This window comes from Hippocampus guttulatus, chromosome 3, assembly GCF_054856545.1.
Source record: "Hippocampus guttulatus isolate MCC_2025c chromosome 3, RoL_Hgut_1.0, whole genome shotgun sequence".
In the NCBI taxonomy this organism is placed as follows: Eukaryota; Metazoa; Chordata; class Actinopteri; order Syngnathiformes; family Syngnathidae; genus Hippocampus; species Hippocampus guttulatus.
Genome location: NC_141263.1, coordinates 13,557,240 through 13,573,243, shown reverse-complemented (window position 1 = coordinate 13,573,243; position 16,004 = coordinate 13,557,240). Strand labels below are relative to the sequence as shown.

Sequence of the window (16,004 nt, the reverse complement as noted above, 5' to 3'; positions counted from 1 at the left end):
GGATCGCAGACAAATTTATTTAAAGCAAAACTAAATGATCTCTAAGCACCATCAAACAGCTTTGAGATGAACTTTGGGACAGCTCCATATTTTACTTCATTTTCACTTCCTAGAGTTGTGGCAAATTGTCCCACCGTTTTTGTTCAAACCATGTGCATGACCAGTTGCTATGGCAACCAACTGCTGTGGTATGGTTAGTGAATACAGTAGTCTGTTGGAAACCAAATGTATCGTTCTAAGTAGAGCACAAATTCAGAAAAAATTTAAAAAGTCACACACATTTTTCACTGTGCCCACAGCAAAAAGGATGTTAATAGATCATTCCAAACTCGCTGAATACATTTTTGCTTTTTATTTGATATTCCAAATTCTGTTTGATTTAAATCAGCGCTAATATTTGTCTTGGTCCTCAGTCCCGGACTGGTTAAAATGAACTGTACTACTAGCACACAACCGATTTAGGTGGCACATGAAAGAGCATTTGATGCCTGAAGCAGTTTGCCAGCATCCTCCAGCTGTCTGTGTGGCTCCTCCTGTTGAGACAGCCGGAGCCATCAAATATTCACAAATTCCTCCAGAATGCAAATGCTTAGCATAAAAATAGATTTCATTCTTTTTAAGGTGGTGATACAGTGCTGAAGCAAATGTCATTACTAAATCTCCCTGAAGAACTCTGCTGGTATTTGCTCAGGGATGTCCCTGCTGGATTGAGAAAGAAAAAAGAAAAAAAAATACAACACAGAGCCCCAATGCTTGTGTTGCATTTTTTACAGCTTTGTTTTTCAAGAAACGGAAAACATCGTGTGCAGAGCATGGCTATCGAAGAAATTTGCTTCATAGATAATCAGGAAACTTTGCCATCAATTACATTATTGTTTCCATTTTACACAGCTGAACGACACACTGAAATCTTTGTTTCACAAAGAAACTCATTCTGTTCTCAACATTCACGCCATTGACTAAATCAAAGAACACCAAGAGAGGTCAGTCGAGTGTAGGCCTTCACCAAGAACAAACAATTACAGCTACAAAGGATCCTCAGAGTTAAGCAGAGATGCCTTGAAATGTGTGCGATATCTGTCTCTTACGTTTCGGGGAAAAAAAGGAGAGCTGACTTGTGAATTAAACAGCCATGAATAGCGTTCATGTAGAGTGTAACAGTTCAGAATCTAGCCGGTGTGGGACCCAGGGTATTTGCAGCTGGTGTAGGCTACAGCTTTGCTTTCCTTCATGGCTGAATAGAATACATGGTATAGAAAATTGCTGCATGGATAGAAAAAGAGTTTTCAATAAGGTTCCGGTTAAGTCCCGAAGGTGGCAGTGATTACAAAGAGGCACACAAGAGCCAAAAAAAAATTGAAGCAGAAGATGCCATGCAGTCTTTTGTGGATCTTACTTTTCACGAGGCTGAAAGAAATAAAAAGACCACAATTCGCTTCTGTTTTTGGTTGTACAAAACCTGTGGAGCTAGTGTTAGTGTTACTCTCAATATCTTGACATATTTAGCATCCGGTTAATTTCTTCATACATCTTCATTTCTAGAATTGTTTACACTCTTGCGAGTGACACCTATACTTGCTAAAACCACTTTTGGTTGATTGTCAAGATTTTGATTTTGTGAAATCGCTCGTTGCAGTGGCCAGTCCTGCTGATGAGACCCTCTGAAAAGTATCGACAAGTTGTAGAATACGACTACTCCAACTTCCCACATCTTGTGTCGTACAACACAGTATATATAATGTATAGTATGTGATATTTACAATCAACTTTGTTTTCTTCCAAACTATTAAACCCTTGGCAATAGATGCCACTTCACGCAGATTAGGCAGCAAACCAAGCGCAGCGCCAAACAATGAAATCCATTATTCCTTCTGGGTCTTGTGACTCCCCAGTGTACAGGTGCAGTGATCATATTACGACTGCGCCCACCACTGGTGTGTATGTGCTCGTCGGACTGATAGGGCCAGTCAGAATGTTCCATTAATAAATAATAAAAGAACAATATTACCCTCTGGCTATCTGCGTACCATTTCTCTCACCCTGGGCTCTGCGAGCATTTGCGGTTTTCTGACAAATCATGACGAGTCCAGCTGTGAGGCAACATTTTGGAAGCGTTCTACTGAGGGCAGCGGCTGCCATCAGCCACGAGCCTCAGTCTGACTGGCCGGTCTTTCAAACAGACATAGTGTAAAAGTCGACTGCTGTGTGCTATTGTCTGTCCTGCGGCGATAAGCTGGATGTGCTGGTTCACATTTTTTTGCAACCCAGCAGATCTTTGGAGCTAATTATTCAACTCATTGTTTCACTATCAGAAAACGAGAAGATGTTTTTGGAAACGGAAGGCAGCACTCAAAGGATGTTGAGGAGTGTATGAAAAAAAAAAGGCATTAACCTGAAGGCACATTTGTCACATTTTTAAGTCAGAAGTAGAAAAAAAACCAACAACAACTCGGCTGTCACATTTCTCTGGTCCATGCGATGTCCTCATGTTAACAGTGATCTTTATGGACTTTATAAAGTTTACTATGAAATATAATGGAACATGTGTGCATTTCCTTTGTAACAATGAAATATGTCCCCTTATCCCGATTTTGTCATGATTAAAAACATATTCAAGCATGTCGGGGATTGGTCAGTGGAGCGTTTTGCCGTTCAAAAATATGAGGGATTTCTAGGTTATGTTTTGGATTACGATTTGGCCTATCGGATTGAGGACAGCATGATGACAATTTCTGTTTGACACCCGAGGTAGATTTTTCGCCAAAATTCCGGTCAAACTCAAACTTCGAGGACTTTTGACACACTCTTTTTTTTTTCCCTGCATTCCTTTCATCTGAGTATAATCCCTCACGGCTTTGTACGAAAGGTGATGCTTTCACAACAAGATTAGCATGTTTCCAAGGTGCGCGTCTACCCTGCCCCCTCCACCGTCAATGCATGCAGTGCATATTTGTAATGACTCATAGATTTAAAAAAATGTTGCTTATGCATTACATGGATTGCAAAAAACTGTGAAGAACCAACGTTTTTATTGATGTTTTTAATGTGTCCAACTGCATTTGAGAAATAGCTGCCCCGTTCAGTGCAAATCTTAGAAACAAGTCGTTGGTTCAGTGTAGTCACCATGAGCCAGTGTAATCAAGTCTTTTTGGGATCAAGTACTGCCCCGAATTGAACAGATACTTAGCAAAATATGTCCGTTTTCATACATAACCATCGAGGACGTGCAGGATTTTCGCAGAGGATGCAAGAGACGTCCCTCGTTTTTTAATCGAGCTCCTGGAAGCTCCTCGCTGTTCAAGCCTCTTATCCTGATGAAGACACTTGACACGCTCTATAATATGGCGGCCTGAGAACAACTTCCGGGTTACGTTCAGAGGTTTGCGAGAAGTACGCAAATATTTTTACAGAGAAGTTCTTGTGACTTCAGTTTTAAGTTTTATTTTTGGAAAGAGTGGGGTTAAATAAACGCGCGTAGACCTACACTCCCTTTTCCAATCCGCTTATTCTCCCGACTGTGTGTGCTGGAGCCTATCCCAGCCGCCCTCGGGCAGCTGGCAGGGTAATCGCATGGCGCACATAGACGAACAACCATTCGCACTCACAATCACACCTCGGGACAATACAGAGCAGCGGTGTCAAACAAATTTTTGGCAGGGGATAGATTTTAGTTACCCTTTCACTTGGAGGGCCGTTATGAAAAAGTCAAGAATAAATGTTGATTCAACTATTGTTTAAGTTACTATCATGAAGTGTTTGGTAACAAGAAAACACTTAGAATATATCTCTCATTTTCTGTATAACATATGAGAATTTAACATGTTGGTAGACATTTTAGAAAGGATCATGGAAGTTGACATTTTTGAGGTGCTTTCGCGGGCCACATAGGATGATATGGTGAGCCAGCTCTGGCCCCCGGGCCTTGAGTTTGACACCTATGATTTAGACCATTCCATGAACCTATGGTGCATGTTTTTGAAATGTGGGGAGGAAACCGGAGTACCTGCAGAAAACCCACACAGGCACAGGGAGAACATGTAAACTCGACACAGGAAGGCCGGAGGCGGAATCAAACCTCCGCACTATGAGGCCGACATGCTAACCAGTCGCCCATCGCGCCGCCGTACTTATTCATTTATTTTAATTCTTTCAATTCAAGTTTTTATTTTTCAAAGCTCCAGTCTTCCCTTCCATGCTTGGAGGTGTGGCGGCTGTCATTCTTGTCAGTGTGGATGAGATCCTCCTGGGTGCTCTTTTCCTCATATAGTTTCTCTGTGCCTTGCTATGTCTTTTTTCATACAGTATAGTTCGTCAGAGTGTGTGTGTGTGTCTGTGTGTGTGTGCGTGTGGTGTGCATGTAAGGACTTGCTTTATGAACCATTTTAAAAATCTTGAAAACGGATTGCCTCCCTCACACCTCCTCTTCAGTGCCCCTGCATTACTTGAGGAATCTTTTTAATATTTTGATGGTGCGATGTAATTGTCTGACATGCCTGCAGACGTTACTGAACAATGTACTGTTGACTCACAAATGGCAACTTGCCACAAAATCACTTGTCAATCTTTTCCGAACATTGTTCAGCGCTTTGTGTCCCGCGGTTCAGGCGTGACATCACCTGACAATTTCCTCAGATTTAATTTTGGTGAGATGGTGAGTGTAAATGTATCAGAGTAAAAATATGCATTGCAGATTAGGAAATATAGTGGGGTAAAATACAAAGTTGCCAGAAATATAAATAGGGAAGTACAGACGTGTGAATATTTCTACAGTACAGTTTAAAAAAGGATTTGAACTCAATTCCAAGATTGCAAGTGACCCATTTTCCTTCACCCTCTGTATTTATTTTAGTCCATTACATTGTGCCAACGTTGTCCTCGAGCAGAGGACATTACACTTCAACACCTCCAGCCCTTCCTCTCGAACCAATCACCGCACCACTGAACATATTGATCCATACACCTTCACTCACAGGGAGAGAACAATTCAAAGATAATCTTGAACCGGTCGCTGTGTGAAAGATTGCTCTTCAGCATACAATCTCTTGTCGCACATGAAGTGCTGACACTTCAACATCACAATGCCTCACATTTAAGTTGCTTAGCTTTTTGTTTTGTAGAACAAGACAGAAAAAGATACGTTTGTTTGATAGCGTGCATTCAAAAGATGCCGTGTGATAAAAATGGACAAAAACCTCAAAGGACTCATTAAGAGTCTCCTCAATGAAATCAAGGGCAAACTACAAATAAGGATACCCTGAAAGAACTGAGAGCCAAGCGTGACACGTTATTTTGCATCCATCAGCTCAAAAATGACTATTAAATGGAGGCAAACAAAACCTACCTTTTCAAAAATATAGATTTTTATCTCAATCACTGGCATGGCAAAATCAAATATTGCAACTCTTTTTCTAAAAGCCTCCAACATTACAAATGAGACAGTATATGAGATACAGACACTGTTTTGTTTGAGCAACAAGTGGTGGCGTGAGAATTTATATAAAACATTGAGGGATTTTAAATGAACAGCAAAACCTTTTAAAGGCATCCTTGATTTATTTCACCTTTTCCTGCTGAATTTTGCGAAATAAATAAGTATCCCTTTAAGCCCCAACAGAAGGTACCAGTGGAAATCACAAAAATATACAGTAACTAGAAAGTTATGTTGTCGAGGAAGAAGGTTTTTTTTTTTTGGGATGAGAGCTCAGTTACATCTACGACTAGTGACCGAGGGTCGGCAGGGTTCAGCCGCGTTGCTTGGTGTGCGTTGGACCTGAGGCATGTGCCTCACTCATCTCCAGAAGTGGGTGGAGTCGGCAAAAATTGGACTCAAGTAAGAATATTGTTCCATCCATCCATCTTCTACCGCTTATCCGGAGTCGGGTCACGGGGGCAGCAGCTTTAGCGGGCAAGCCCAGACCTCCCTCTCCCCAGCCACTTGTTCCAGCTCTTCCCGGGGGCTCCCAAGGCGTTCCCAGGCCAGCTGGGAGAAATAGTCTCTCCAGCGTGTCCTGGGTCGTCCCCAGGGCCTCCTGCCGGTTGGACATGCCCACAACGCCTCACAAGGGAGGCGTCCAGGAGGCATCCTAATCAGATGCCCCAACCACCTCATCTGGCTCCTCTCAACGTGAAGGAGAAGCGGCTCGACTTTGAGCCCCTCCCGGATGACCGAGCTTCTCACCTTATCTCTAAGGGAGAAAACCCACCTCGGCCGCTTGTATCCAGGATCTCGTTCTTTCGGTCACGACCCAAAGCTCGTGACCATAGATGAGGGTTGGAACGTAGATCGACCGGTAAATTGAGAGCTTCGCCTTTCAGCTCCTTCTTTACCACGACAGACCGATACAAAGTCCGCATCACAGCAGACGCTGCCTTTCTGCCCTCAGCTCGTGAACAAGACCCCAAGATACTAAAAATCCTCCTCCCCGACCCGGAGAGGGCAGTCCACCCTTTTCCGACTAAGGACCATGGTTTCAGATTTGGAGGAAGAATATTGTTACTTTAGAATAATAGAAGAAGTAAAAGTAAAAAGCAGTCCTCCAAATAATTACTTGAGTAAGTATAAACTTTGTGAAAAGACTACTCCAGTACTGAGTAACTTTGGATGTTTGTTTGTTTTTTCCATCAGAGCAAAAAATAAATACAAATAAAATATTTTTGAAATATTAAGAAATGTATAAAGGTCCAAGCATTTACGCAGACAAAACTAATAAACTTACCGCAATGTGCTTTCTCAAGTTTGACGTTGAGCTTTCCACGTTGGGCAGTCACAGACGACGACACAGACACTTTTTTTTTTTTTTATTGTGCGCTTATATGTAAACTTTGGTTTATTGTGAGCCCAGGGGTATTCTTCTTCTTGAAACACAGTTGCTGGTGTATCCTCCATTTCTTCGGCCACTCATCACGGAAATGAGTCACTTAGACGAGACTGCAAAGACTGCGTGCAGTCATGCGACTGCCTGGCTGTGTTTGATTGATGAAATGGACTCCATTTCACCAAACAAAGAGAGACACTATTGATTACATTTGATTGGTGAACAGCATCCAAGCAGGAAGTCTCGCAACATACATATATATATACTGTATATATATATATATATATATATATATATAATATTCAAGTCAAAATAAAAAGTATGTTGCATCAAAGCGACTCTGGCAAATACAATTCATCCCAAAAGTTACTTGAGTAAATGTACCGGAGTAAACGTTTGCTTTGCACGTAACTCGTAGTAAATATTCTTCTTCTTCTTCTGATGTAAAGAAGGTTATCATATCTCGGAGTGTACCCGCCAAGTATTGGTTCTCAAGGATGAGTGAGCACCCTCTTCACATTACTGGTTCATAGGCTACATTATCTTATTTCTCCGCTCAGAAATAGATTTCTGATTCATATCCCACACGGGCTCTTGAAGAGGCTTTCACTCACACGCCATTTTATTAAGCACCGCCCCTGCCTCCTTATAAAATGGTGAGTCAGTGATTCCCACCAGATATGAATTTAGTGAGGTTCGGCATTTATCTCTGAAAGATTTCCAAGTGCCTTTGGCTCTCGAAAGCTTGTCTTCTGTAAGAGCACACTTTTCATTTTTATCAAAAGTGTGGCCTTGCCTACAGATGATGTTCATTCCCTTTGATTGATACTATGGTTTTCTATATGGGGGAAAAAAGAGAAACACTCTCTCACTTATTGTTGTTCCATTTATTTTCTACAACTTATCCAGTGTAGGGTTACTGGTGAACTGGAACCTTTCGGTTGTCCACCCTGGACTGGTCGCCTGTCAATCCCAAGGCACATACAGAAATGTAACCATTTACTGTACGCTCACTTTCATATGCAATTTAAGATCTTAAACAAACCAAAGATGTGTGTTTTTGGAATGTGGGAGGAAGCCAGAAAAAACCCCCACCAACACCTAAGTAAAGACATGACACTTTCTCATGCATCATTTTTAATGATGGGAATTTGTGGCGCGGTGCTACACCCAATGAACTGGTTACATTCATGTCAACATTATCTAAGAGTAAAATGGTTCCTCTTGCAGAGAAGTGTGCGGTGGCTAGTCGCCGAAACTCTACTTTCACTAATGACAAAGAATTTCAAAATGAGAACGCTTCTCCCAAAGATGAAAAAAGTACAGCGAGGACCTTTATATCCTTCTGAAGGGCAAGAGCGATCTTTGGGTTTAATGAGGAGGGTTGCACAAAAGGGGCAGAGATGACAAAGGATGCCGCAAGTAAACATGACCCTCTTACTAAAATTCTGCCTCTGCATATCCCCTCTCGGGAATAAACAAAGAGAAAGACAAAGCAGCACACAACCTCTCGTCTTTGAAAAGGAAAATGTCAGTGTGATGTGCCAGCCTCTGATGCATCCTAATGAGAGAACGTGTGCCCCCACCCCCCACCCCCCCTGTCCCTAGCCGCAGAGGACCTACCAGTGGTGGACCAAACATCACTTGATATCACGTGTGTTTGAACTACATTGAACCTTCACTATCTCTTGATTCAGCTGGTATATCGCCAATTTTAAGCAATTGTTCTGTATAGGTTTTTATAGTGTGCAGCCAATTCCGAATTTAAAGTTGTGCACCTTCAGTGTGGTACCACATCGTACGGTGTGCAATATAAAAGCAGAGTTCCACTGTTTTAAAGCATTTTGACTGATCTTTCAAGACCCAGCGAATTTTGTTCAGTGTGACAACATAAGCACCGATCTTACCAAAAGAAAGAGTAGGCTCTCTTCTTCAACCAGAAAAACGTTTGTTTGATAAGTTAAAAAAAAAAAAAAAAAAAAAAGGAGTTTCTGACCAAAACGCAGAGAAAATTTGCTTTTTGTCATAAGAAACATGTCAAGCAGAGCGGCAACTTTGTCAGTGATATTTGCTCTTGTGAGAAACTAGTACAAACAAAAACAAGACTGAGAAAGTGCTTTTGATGAAATGACGCTTTGATCGGCATTTTTTTTTTACAAGGCATTCACTCTTCATCCTGTGAACTGCATCACGTTTTCAGACAATCACAACACACACTTACTTCTAACTACCACAACACATACTGTGTTCATACCGTATGCATACACTGGTTGAGTGTGAGTTGGCCTGTCACGATAACAAACTTTTCTGGATGATATATCTGCCCAGAAAGTATCACGAGATGCGGTAAATGATATCGATTTTTTATTTTTTTATTTTAATGACACTGATTTAATGATGATGTTAGGTAGCTAGAATTTAATAGCAAAAATAATTGAAGCACATCCTTTTGAAGTGCATTTTGAGGACTTCAATCCATCCAAGATCTGAGCTGCTTATCGTCACGACGGTGAATGGCAGTGAATTAGTTCAAAATGAAAAGAAATAATACTACATTCTGCGTTTAGTAATGAAAAGTGCATCGCTCGTTAAAACATTTTGACCAATTTCTGTGTCCCGTGCGTTTTCCCACAAAATTTGGATCAAATTCAAACTTTGTTGAGAAGTGTGTTGTCCACTGGTGATTTGTTTGTGTGCAATACGTCTATAGAATGGCACAAACCCAAACTTGATTTTTATCATCATTTTGTGTTTTCAAATGAGTACATTCTCAGAATAGCTGAATTAGTGACTTTCTTGAAGTGACGTTTTCTTTCTTGTAGTCTGAAACTAATTTTTCCGTGTCAAAGTGGGAACCCCATCGATTTTCATGCAGACTGACACAAAATGGCCAAGGTAGCTGAGATGAAATCAAAGGAAGTACATGTTCCTTTTCAATGCTCGGTTCCAAATTGCAAACAGTCAAGGTTAACTATTCAAAGTAATAAAGATTGATTTTCAAGGTTTTCACTCGGTCAGTCGAAGAGGTTGGGATGCAGTGGTGCTCACTTTTGTGACACACTGATCAATTGATGTGTTCAAGCATAGCGCACCTTGATGGTACCCGACAGGGCCATGAGAAATGTTTCATTCCTGTTTCATTTCTTACTCTCGCAATCCTTTAGTCATGAATGGAACAAATGTTTGTGTCGGATAGTAAGTCACATAAGAAGTTTGAAAGTAGCGCCCCACGACGCTGTCACAAAAAGTGAAAAGCAAAACATTCATAATGCGCAGCATCGCATTCCTCTGCAGGAGATGTGTTTGGAAAAATATTACTGACAGCATGTGGGGGATTTTCTGCATGAAAACGGCTGGCGTCAAATGTTTTCCACAGTAGCTTTTTTTTCTTACCAAAAGATAAATATTTAAGTGTGATTCACAAGAATGATGAGATCAGACTTGTAGTGTACGGCAAGGTCTTATCCCGCTATCTCAAGGAAAAATTTAATTCATTATTGTGACAGCAGCAAAGTTGCCTGATGTCTGTACTTTCTATGCAGAATGACACCGCGGCTGAGGATGAATTGTAAAATGTCTGCCTGTGTTCGGACGACTGCAGCAGATTTGTTTAAAACGTCTGTCTGATGTCAAGTTGATCCTGAGATCTTTTTATCTCTTCGCATCCATTTGACTTTGTTGTCAGCATGCAGCAGTAGTCGAGTAACAATCAATTTCAGAAAACGCATGAACATTTTAGTTTTCAGTGTGATGGTTCTCTTTCATCACTGTAGTTGAAACTGAGCCAGTGTGACCATTTTAGAATTGTGCAGGCCACTTTATTCTCAGGAACATTAAGTGGAGCATTTTCTGTAACCTTGCCAAGGTTTGTGCTTTGCTACAAACCTTACGAAGATCGAAGGTGACTTTCCAAATCAAGTCCACTCAATGCAATGCAACACACCTAGAATCCCGTGAAGGAATACCGAACTTAAAAGTGATGGATACAAATGGAAGCGCCGGGGTTTTACAGCAGAATGTGAAATCATCCATCCATCCATTTTCTAATCCGCTTATCTTCACGAGGGTCGCAGGCACGCTGGAGCCAATCCCAGATGTCTTCGGGCAGGAGGCGGGAGACAGCCCGAAATGGTTGCCAGCCACTCGCAGGGCACACGTAGACGGACAACCATTCGCACTCACAATCATGCCTAGGGACAATTTGGAGTGTACCGTTAACCAGCCATGCATGTTTTGGGACTTTGGGAGGAAACCGGAGTACATGGCGAAAACCCACACGCGCACACGCAAACTCCGCAGACGGAATCGAACCCTGCACTTCTGCACTGTGCGGCAGACGTCCAGTCGACCACCGATTTTCTCAATTATTTTACTAAGTGACAAGATAGGCCTGAGGTACAAACAAGCAAAAGCTTAGTTTTATCGTGCACCGCACCGCCCCGAAATGGGATTTTCTTCGTTTTTAGTGTAACCCAACGGTCGATTTTAATTACAACTACTTCAGTAGAAAAAAGTACTGTATTGTAAACATGAACTTTATCCGTGAACGAAATGTTATTTGCCAAGTCGGATTTTCGTGCCTCCACCCAAAGAGACCATTAGAACGCCGTTTCACACGTGATTGCACCCCTCGCAGTACAGTATGCCGCTTAATGATGTCAGTCTGTAACATAGCTGCTGGGGGGCAACTGCGGCATGTTACGCTTCGTCTTCTTCAGTAGAACAGCTGGTGTGGTGGAGCACCTCATTCAAAATGCATTTGAGTTTAATAAACAAAGCGAAAATGCATCTGTGAAAAGCCCCAGTATTAAATTTATATATGATGACATTTAGTCGGAATCATTCAAATAAATGCATTAAGGCTTTATAATGCTGCTAAAAATGGAATGATGAGCTCCCTACATCTTGCATCTTCAAGTGAAAAAAGGAAGAACATATGAATAAGCGGGGGGCAGTTATCCAAATGAGATACAGTAGATGCACATTCAATCTGATCATTCGGTGTGCAAGAAGGGGTGAGGGTTGTGTCAGGACAACTTGTACAACTGCTTCACCCTGACAGCCTGCTCAAAATGCTCTGAGTATCCGACTGGCTGTGCTGCAGCAACCTTCTTACTCACCCAACCTTCAAGACCCCCCCTGGCCCCGCCCCCCTCCCCCATTACAAATGCATCATCAAGGGGACCTGTTTTGAAGACCTGGAGGAGCCCAAAATGGCCGGGACGACGGATCGCAGAAATCTCTTTCCAGTAGTGCAAGAAGGCACGGCAGAGGAAGATGGAAAATATAAGGGATCACTTGCCTGGCGAAGTATTTGAAATATATCTTTTGCTACACCCGTTCCGAATCTTTTCTGTCACACTTTATATATATACTGTACATTGTATATGCATGTCACCTTGGAGTCATTTCTTATTTTCTTTGTTTTGTGCAAGTGCGCCCTTGGTACTGACATCCATATTCAAATTGGAGAGACAAGGTTGTCAATCATATGTTAGTTAGACAATGTGCTCATAAATATTAAATGTCGAGTCTGCTTAAAACAAACTAACAGACACAAACATCTTTTATAACCTTGTCATTTGTTTCTTGGTGTCTCACCAGGGGCTCCCAGCCTCTTTGAGGAGGAATACTGTACCATTACGAAAGCAACAGTAGGAGTAGTAGAAGTCGTAGTAAGTAAAGCAGCTGCCACTTTTACCATATTGCCACCCCTGTTGGCAATGAATCTATGAGTAATATAGTCCAAAATTTATAATAAATGTTCCTTCTACTGTCTCCATAGTGTGTATAAAATAATACCTCGAGTGGCCTCGGCTTTTCTTTTTGCTGCAATGTAAAGTCGCTGTCATGTACAATGTGTGTGTGCATTGTTTAAGCCGCTCTCAGTTTTAAGAGGATTAAAAGAAAAAAAAACAAGTAAAAGAAGAAATTGCTTCCTCCTGCAGTTAAAAGGTGTTTAGTAGTTGTCAGCCAGTGAATTATTCCTCAGCATAACCTCAATCTGTCAGCAGTATTGTAGGCCGTTAAAGCTACGTCATATAACTGCTCCTTTATAGACTCAATAAAGTGCGGAGATTAACAGATGATACCAAAGGGACTTTTCATTTGATTTCATTTCTTTCTTATCCGACATCCGAATGAACAATATACAGTATACCATTAGCTTCAAAAAGCTCCTCTCCTTTTTTTTCTTTGTACCACGGAAAATTGTGAGGTTCTTTTTTTTAAATGTATTTAATTGATAGCTCGATATATCGTCTTCTCGTTGTGAACTTGTATTCACAATAGCGCTTCCACTGTTTTCTAGCTATAAATCGCTTTTTTCATGCCCTGCATTTTGCTGGTGACCAGTCTAGGGTGTAATAAACAAAACGATTTCGTGCTTAAATATTCACAGTGTGAACATTCCTGGTGTAATGTCTCAACAGGCAGCAACAGTCAAAGGAATGCCTCTATTACATGAGCAACCTGTGGAATTCACACTAAGCATGCATTTTTGCCTCCCTTTTATTAGAATTCCAACCTAGTTGCCGGGAGGTTATCGTCTTGACTGTTAAACACGCCTGGTGCGCATTTACAAAGCTCTTGTAGCTCTCAATCTTGAGCAGATGCTGCCGATGTTTTATGAAGATCGTGTTTATCAGCACGGGCTGCGAGCGTATTTGGTTTTGGCACCTGAAACATGCCCTGTTGCTAAACATTTGTCTGCTGATCATCTCATGCAGGGATACCCAACCAGTCAATCGACCAGTAGCCCGCGAACTGATCCCAAGTCGATCGGTCTAGGGGAAATTCATTTTTTTTAAAGTGTGTCTGTGTGCGTTATTAATATTCTGTATTTTTGTGTGAGTGTACACTGCACCCTAAGCATCTTCTCAGTTTCACTTTCACAAAAAAGTATTTAATAAAATAAAATAACAAATCAGGCAATATTTAACCTACGGCAGCGTGTGACCTGCATCACCGGAAGTTGTTAGCGGTCAGCTGTCTGCAATTGCACCTTGCAATCATAGCTGTTGCCTTATATATTTTTCATTTTTATTATTCTCATTCAAAGTTTATTTCATGTACAATTCACCAATGGCACTGGCAAAGAATGGGAATATGGAGTGCCAGGAGAAGCATTTTAAAACATTACAGGCGAGCTACGATAGTGACGTTGTTGCACTGAAGACGTTACCAAAGTGGGTCCCGTGCCGCCGCGTCAGGTCTCGACCAAGGCAGGCACCGATTCCTTTTTACAAACTCACACGGTCTTGTATCCGCTTTATTTTTCTGTTTCGTTCATGTTCAGTTGCTCTACGTGCGGTAGGGGGTCGATCGATCGCGGGAGGTCGGTTGCTTGAAAAGTCAATGTCCGGTCAAAAAAGGTTGGTCACCCTTGCTCTAATGCAGTGATTGTCAGTGTGTAGTGGGACGCGGGCTGCCTCTGGTGGTATGCGGAAGAGTCACTGCCTAAATTGTATTAAGGGCTGCAGCTACTGTATATTTTTATCAAGACAATGGACGCACATGTGAGGTGCAGGTATTATTTTTGTCCACTTGAAGTCAGTGTCCTCAACTTCTTCTGCAGTGTCTGTGACTTTCAATGTGTATGGCTTTCGAAGAGGGCGTCAGGGAATGAGAGTGTGGTGCTGGCTGGCTGTTAACAGACCACTAGCCCATAATTCTGTGTTAGTCGGTGACGCGGTGTGAGTTGTGACCTTTTGCAACCAGTAGGTTTTAAACATCTGGATCCATTTCTATTGACATTCATTATATTTATATTTGGAAACATTACCGCATTCTTAACTGCTGTACCAGTGTAAAAATAATTTTACAACAGGTAATATCACCCCGCATGATACCCGCCTTCTCCCTTTCCACACGTGCAAGTATTTGAGTCATTGTTTGTTGTGTCTTCTATTCATGTGGGTGTTTGCTCAGGTTTTTTTCCCCAAACCCATACATACCGTATAGAAGCCAAGAATGGGACTGTGCCCCCCACCCCCGCCCCTCCCCTTCCTCGTGTTTCTCTTTGTCATCGATTAAAATTGGGGTGCCCTCTGGTGGCTCTGCAGGCTTCCCGTTCTGTCATTCCCGTTATTGTTTTTTATGTCTCTTGGACAGGTTGTGACAGTTAAGTGAAGGTCATTGCTGTGTATTCGTAGCGTGCAATGACAACAAGAAGAATAAGCTATAGAAGAAGATATGTCTTGACTCTGTCAAGTTAGGTTTTGGACCCAAATGCAGGGAAGCAGATGAGGCAGGTAGGAATGCAGGGTGGACCGCACAAAAGTACATATTATTATTAAATTTGCATTGATATTGCCTGAAACAACACTTAACTGTGCTCATTGGTAAGCCGTTACTTGAATGCTCTTAGAAGCTGCTCCGGTTGTCGACGTGCTGGGATTTTTTCATTTACCTCCCTGGAGGTCAAAGAGTCAGAGCGTCTGCAGATGCAACCACCGGCTTTTAATGATTGGATCTTTTGTTCAAGGACACTTGGGCTTTCCATCAAGAGTATGAACCCCTGGTCTATTTCATGTTTGATCAGATCACAGGAAAGTCATTTATCACAGTGAATGTATTATCACTGCGCCATATTTCTTTTTTGTCTCTTTGTGCACACTTGCGGCAACTGCGGTCTGGACTCGAGACAATCCTTTATGCTATTTGTCTTGTGTCTCAGAGGCTCCGGGCCGAGGAGAGGACGAGCAGGCCGACGCGTCTTTCTCAGACTCGTCTCTCTTCGCTCACTGGGGTCAGGAGCTCAGCTCCGATAATCGACGAGTGGCGCTCAAGATGTTCCAGTACTACGGCTACAACAGTTACCTCAGCGACCGTCTCCCATTAGACAGGCCCATCGCAGATCTCAGGCCCACTGGGTAGGAAGCTTCGTACACGCAGACACACAACAGCTAGGCATGTCGATATTGTTTGAAAGTATTCAAAAACGACAACTCCATGCTAAAAAAAAAACAAAACACAATCTTCACAGCCACACTTGGACGTCCATCCATCCATCCATCCATCATCTGCCGCTTATCCGGGGCCGGGTCGCGGGGGCAACAGCTTTAGCAGGGAAGCCCAGACTTCCCTCTCCCTAGCTACTTCTTCCAGCTCTCCCCGGGGGATCCCGAGACGTTCCCAGGCCAGCTGGGTGACATAGTCTCTCCAGCGTGTCCTGGGTCTTCCTCGGGG

The 16,004-nt window shown here is 42.3% G+C and overlaps 1 protein-coding gene across 1 annotated transcript in view; it reads left to right on the top strand.

Moving 5' to 3' along the window:
• galnt18b (UDP-N-acetyl-alpha-D-galactosamine:polypeptide N-acetylgalactosaminyltransferase 18b) overlaps positions 1-16,004 on the top strand; it is a 71,591-nt gene that overhangs the window by 18,231 nt on the left and 37,356 nt on the right. Inside the window, exon 2 of the mRNA XM_086106890.1 lies at positions 15,493-15,688. Within this exon, the coding sequence (XP_085963016.1) occupies positions 15,493-15,688 (196 nt within the window). The remainder of the gene's footprint in view (positions 1-15,492; positions 15,689-16,004) is intronic.